Source organism: Hylobates moloch, unplaced genomic scaffold (genome assembly GCF_009828535.3).
Source record: "Hylobates moloch isolate HMO894 unplaced genomic scaffold, HMol_V3 SCAFFOLD_5, whole genome shotgun sequence".
Lineage (NCBI taxonomy): Eukaryota > Metazoa > Chordata > Mammalia > Primates > Hylobatidae > Hylobates > Hylobates moloch.
Genome location: NW_026652280.1, coordinates 74,713,340 through 74,720,087, shown reverse-complemented (window position 1 = coordinate 74,720,087; position 6,748 = coordinate 74,713,340). Strand labels below are relative to the sequence as shown.

Here is a 6,748-nt window from a genome sequence, read left to right as displayed (position 1 = left end):
GGAAGTCAACTGTTCAATGGAAGAAACAGTAATCAAATAAAATATAACCTGCAACCATGAAATATGATATTACTAAATTCTGAAATATATTTCTCAGAGTTTATAGTTCAAAAAAGTTTGAGCTTGCTTTATCTTATTGCCTATTTATTTTTTAAACAATAAAATAACTTTATAATTGCATCTAATTATTTTTCTTTTTTCATCAATATAGCATTGTAGGGTATTAGAAATTCTCATAAAAGGAAAACAACACAGAAGATGGAATTTACAGATGGAAACTACACTTTGGTCACTGAATTTATTCTATGAGGTTTTCCAATTCGCCCTGAACTGCAGATTGTCCTGTTCCTCATGTTTCTGACATTGTGTGGTATAATTCTAATAGGGAACACTGGATTGATGCTGTTGATCAGGATTGATCCTCACCTTCAAACCCCCATGTATTTTTTCCTTAGCAACCTATCATTTGTAGACCTTTGCTATTCCTCAGTCATTGTTCCCAAAATGCTGGTCAATTTCCTCTCGGAGAACAAATCTATTTCCTATTATGGGTGTGCCCTGCAGTTTTATTTTTTCTGTACTTTTGCAGATACAGAATCTTTCATCCTGGCTGCCATGGCCTATGATCGCTATGTCACCATCTGTAACCCTTTATTGTACACAGTTGTGATGTCTAGGGGTATCTGTATGTGGTTGATTTTCTTGTCATACCTTGGAGGCAACATGAGTTCCCTGGTTCTCACATCGTTTGCCTTTATTCTGAAATATTGTGACAAAAATGTTATTAATCATTTTTTCTGTGACCTCCCTCCCCTGCTTAAACTATCCTGCACTGACACAACAATTAATGAATGGCTCCTCTCCACGTATGGCAGCTCAGTGGAAATTATTTGTTTTGTCATCATCATCATCATCTCCTACTTTTTCATTCTTCTCTCAGTCTTAAAGATCCGCCCTGCCAGTGGGAGGAAGAAGACCTTTTCTACATGCGCCTCTCACCTGACTTCTGTGATGATCTACCAAGGGACTCTCCTCTTTATTTACTCATGACCCAGCTACCTGTATTCCCCAAACACTGATAAAATTATCTCAGAGTTCTACACCATTTTCATTCCAGTGCTGAATCTGTTGATTTACAGTTTGAGAAATAAAGATGTAAAGGATGCAGCTGAGAAAGTTGTAAGATCAAAGGTAGATTCTTCATGAGATAAAGCATCTCAAGATACATCTAATTTCTCAATCACATACTGTAATTGGGAACTTGCAACAACCTTACCTGTACACACACACAACCTCTTACACTAGGGATTTTATCAAGCACTTTGTTTAATGCAGCCAAATGAATTTCATAGTCCCAAAATATTTTTAAAACCATTTAAAAGTTTCAAAGTTGCTGCTAAACACTAGTCATACTACTTTTCAGTTATTACTAGCTTGAGATTTATGCTAAAATCAATTTCATCAAGTCATCTTAAGGGATATAGTAAATATTTCAGAAAAGTATGCATGTATGTACATGTGCGTACCTGTAGAATATCTCAATTATAAGTGTAGATTACTGGATAACTGGAAAAGAAAATAAGTCAGATTGCTTTGATTTATATGCCAGATCTATACCTGGCTAGTGAGTGGCATATTGAATGAGTTGCTTAGTTTTTCTATGCCTCATTTATCTGTAAAAGAGGATGAATATTGTACATATGCTATTGATTGTTTTATGATGAACAGAGTTAATACAGTTAAGAGCTGAGAATAGTGCCTGGACGTTTTATACACTTAGACATTTGTTATAAGATATGTTTTTATAATATCACACACTAATTAAAATGCATGTTATAAAATAAGATGATAGAGGCCAGAATGTTAGAAAAGCAATCATAAAAAGCCAAATAATATTTTTTTAAATGCAAGTAATAACATGTTGATAACTTTCTACACCCAATGTATCATAAAGCGATTTGGAAACATTTTCTTAGTGGCTTGAGCAATATAGATTAATTGCAATGCAAAATATTTGTTTTACTATCTCCTTTTTTTTAAATACACCAATATGTTACTGAATGTGAGGAACATTCTTTGCTGGCATCTCAGAAAAAGAATACTATCTCTAATTTATTACACTATCCTAATTATATCCTCATAGGGAGATCAATCCAGTACTGTGGTGGAAAACCATGCATGAAACGTGTGTTTGAAAATTGAAATTGAAGGATGTGTAGAAGGATGTGTATTATTACAAAATGTATTTCAGTAACTAATATTGTGTGCTGCAAATCATTATTATGTATGATAGTAACTGTTTACAAGCTATGAACTGGAAATATGAAAGTTTACAGTTACACAAGCATGTATCATTTTATTTCATTTCACAGATACTGTTTTTTTCTTCATAAATTAAAAGTTCAGGACCACACTGTGTCAAGCAAGTCTACTGGCACCATTTTTCCAGCATTATGTTCTCATGCCCTGTCTCTGTGTCACATTTTGGTAATTCTCACAATGTCTCAATCTTTTCATTATTATTTTATCTATTGTGAAGATCTGTGATCAGTGATCTTTGATGTCACTATTGTCATTATTTAGGGGTACAATGGACTATACCCATATAAGACAGTGAACTTAATTGATAAATGTTATATACATTCTGACTGCTCTGCCAACTGACCTTCTGGCTCTCTCCCTTTCCTTTGGCCTCCCTATTTCCTGAGACACAACAATATCAAAATTAGACAAGTCGAATTAACCATGCAGTGGCCTTTAAATGTTCAAGCAAAAGGAAGTATTGCACGTCTCTCACATTAAATAAAGAGTTAGAAATAACGAAGCTTAGGGAGGAAAGCATGGCAAAAGACAAGTTAGGCTGAAAACCTGTGCCAGGATAACTGCCAAGTTGTGAATAGAAAGATACATTCTTGAAGGAAATTTAAAGTGCCACTTCAGTGAACATGAATGATAAGAAATAAAACACTCTTATTGCTGATATGGGGAAAGTTTCAGTGGTCTGGCTTGAAGATCAAAACAACCACAACAATCCATTAATCCAAAATCTAATGCAAAGCAAAGCCCTCTCTTCAATTCTGTGAAGGCTGAGAGAGGTGAGGATGACATAGAAGAAAAAATTTAAGCTATCAGAGGTTGATTCCTGTGGTTTAAGGGCATAAGCCATCTCCATAACATAAAAGCACAAGGTGAAACAGCAAAAGCTGATGTAGAAGCTACAGTAAGTTATCCATAAGATCCAGCTAAGTTAATTGATGAAGGCTGCACTGAAAAACATACTTTCGGTGTAGAGGAAACAACCTTATATTGGAAGATAGCACCTAAGACCTTTATAGCTAGAGATAAGTCAATGACTGGCATAAAACCTTCACAGGACAGGCTGATATCTTTTTAGAGGAAATTGCAACTTTAAGTTGATGCCAATGCTCATTTACCACTCTAAAAATCCTAGGGTTCTTAAAAATTATGGTAAATCTTTTTTTGTCCATGCTTTATAAGTATAATACCAAAGCCTAGATGATAGCACATATCCTTACAGCGTGAGTCACTGAATATTTTAAGCCCATTGTTGAGATCTACTACTCAGAAAGAAAAAGATTCCCTTCAAAATTTTACTGTTGTTTGATTATACACTTGGTCACTCATCAGCTCTGATGGAGATGCTGAAGATTAATATTCTTTTCATACCTATTAAGGCAACATCTACTATGCAGCCTGTAGATCAAGGAGTAATTTTGAATTTCAAGTATTATTATTTAAGAAATACCACCTGCAAGGCTAGAGCTGCCATAACTTGTGATTCCTCTGATAGATATAAGCAAATTAAACTGATAACCTGGAAATAATTCATCATTCTAAAAGCCATTAAGAACATTCATGATTCATGGAAGGAAGCCAAAATATCTATATCAACAGGAGTTTGGAAGAAGTTGATTCCAACCTTTGTGAATGACTTTGAGGAACTCACGACTTTAGTGAAAGAAGCAACTGCAGAGGTAATGAAAATGATAGTCTGTTCAATGTAGGTGAGATGAAAACAAAGAATTAAGAATATTACATAAACTTAACTGATAAAGATGCAGCAGGGAGAGGATTGACTCCAATTTTGAAAATTCTACTGTGGGTAAAATGCTGTCAAACAGCATCACATGCTAGTAGCTTGTAGAACTCTTTTGTGAAAAGAAGAATCAATTTATTCAGCAAATTTCATTGTTGCCTATTTTTTTAAATTTTATCTATTGACTAAATAAGTGATGAGTTTTATTTTTTATTTGTTGATGTTTTAAAAAATTTTAAATTCAGGAGGTGCACGTGTAGGTTTTTTTACGTAGGTATATTGGGTTCTGCTGAGGTTTGAGCTTTTAATGAGAACATCACCCAAATAGTGGGCACAGAGCCCAATAGGTATTTTTACAACCCTCGCCCCACTCCATTCCTCTCCTCTTTTTGGAGCCTCCAGTGTTTACTGCATCCATCTTTATATTTAAAAAGAGCAGGATTTGCTATGCTATTCTTGTACCAGATAAAACAGACTTTAAAGCAACAATAGTAAAAAGAGACAAAGGGCACTGCACAATGATAAAGGGCTCAATTCAACAATAAGTTTTAACTCTCCTAAATATATATGCACCCAACATCAGAGAGCCCAGATTTATAAAACAAATACTGGTAGTCCTAAGAAAATAGATCAACAGCCATACAGTAACTGTAGGGGACTTCAACACCCCACTGTCAGTACTGGGCAGATTATTGGTGCAGAAAACTAACAAAGAAACTCTGGACTTAAATTGGACTCACAACCAAATGGACCAAATAGCTATCTATAGAATACTCCACTCAACAACCACAGAATATACATTCTTCTCATCTGTTCACAGAACATTCTCTAAAATTGACCACATGCTTTGTCATAAAGCAAGTCTCAATAGATTAAAAAAATTAAAATCATATCAAGTATCTTCTTGGATCACAGTGGGATAAAATTACAAACCAATACCAAGAGGAACTATCTAAACCACACAAGTACACAGAAACTCAACAACTTGCTCCTGATTTACTTTTGGGTAAACAAAAAAATTAAGGCATTGCTGCCTTATTTTCAGAACTTGCCACAGCCACACCAACCTTCAGCCACCACCACCCTGATTAGTCAACAGCCATCACTCAAATCACGACCATCCTCCAGCTAAAAGGTTATAATTTGTCAAAGGCTCAGAAACAGAAAGTCGAATAAAGCATGTTTTCACTTATAAGTGGGAGCTTATTAATGTGTACATGTGGACATAGAATGTGTAATATTAGTCATTGGAGACTTTGAAGGGTGAAAGGAGGGTGAGAAATGAGAAATTATGTAATAGGTACAATGTACACAATTTGAGTGATGGTTACAATAAAAGCCCAGGGTTCACCACTATGCAACATATCTTTGTGACAAAACTTGATTTGCACCTCTTAAATTTATACAAATTATATATATGTGTGTGTATGTATATATGTATGTGTGTGTATATATATATATATATATATATCTCAAATGGACAAGCTTTTAACTAGACTAAGAAGAAAGAGAGAAGACTCAAATAAATAAAATCAGAAATGACAGTGGAGAGACTGCAACTGATAGCACAGAAATATCAAGGGTCATAAGAGACAAATTATGCCAACAAATTGAATAACCTAGAAGAAATGGATAAATTCCTAAACACATACAATCTACTGAGATCAAGTTATGACAAAATATAAAATCTGAGCAGACTAACAACACATAAAGATCTGGAGTCAGTAATAAAAAATATCTGCATTAAAGTAATTATATATGACCTGATTGCTTCATTACTAAATTCTACCAAACGTTTAAAGAAAAACTAATACCAATCCCTCTAAAACTCTTTCATAAAATCAAAGAGGAAGAAATATATCCAAACTCATGTTACAAGGCCAACATTACCTGTATGCCAAAACCAGTTACATTACAAGAAAAGAAAATTATATACCAATATCCCTGATTAACATAGATGAAGCAATCATCAACGAAACACTGGTAAATCAATACTTAATAGCAATTAAAAGAAGCATTTATGATGATCAGGCAAATGTATCCCTGTTATCCACAGATGGTTCATGTCTATGGTTCATGTCTACAAATTAATAAATATGATACACACATTAACAGAATGAATAAAAAAGATATATTATCATCTCAAATGCAGAAAAGTATTTGAAAAAATGCAATACCATTTTATGATGAAAACTCTCAACATAGTAGGCATGGAAGGAAGGCATCTCCATAATGAAGGCCATATAGTTCAAGCCCACAGCCAACATCATACTCAGTGGCAAAAAGGTGATAACTTTTCATATAAGATCAGGAACAAGAGAAGAATGCCCACTCTTAACTATTTCTACTCAACATAGTACTGGGACTTCTAGCCAGAGCAATTAGGCACACTCATACACACACACACACACACTCACACACCTACACACATGCACACATAAGAAAGAAAGAAAAGAAAAGAAGAAAAATGGAAAATAAATAAAAGGTATCAGAAAGGAAGAAAAAATAATTTTCCCAGTTGAAGACTACACAATCTTATATACAGAGAACTCAGAACTTCACGAGAACCTGGTAGAACTAATAAATGAATTAAGTAAACATGCAGGATACGAAACCAACATAACAAATATCAGTAGCATTTTTACACATTAATAACCAACTATCCAAAGAAGAAATCAGGAAATCAATCCC

The 6,748-nt window shown here is 34.2% G+C and overlaps 1 protein-coding gene across 1 annotated transcript; it reads left to right on the top strand.

The window, feature by feature from the left end:
• The first annotated feature begins 258 nt into the window (after positions 1-258).
• LOC116468143 (olfactory receptor 5I1) lies at positions 259-1,206 on the top strand. The gene is given in 1 exon segment (XM_032151752.1): positions 259-1,206. A coding segment is annotated over 1 exon segment (948 nt).
• The last annotated feature ends 5,542 nt before the right edge of the window (positions 1,207-6,748 follow it).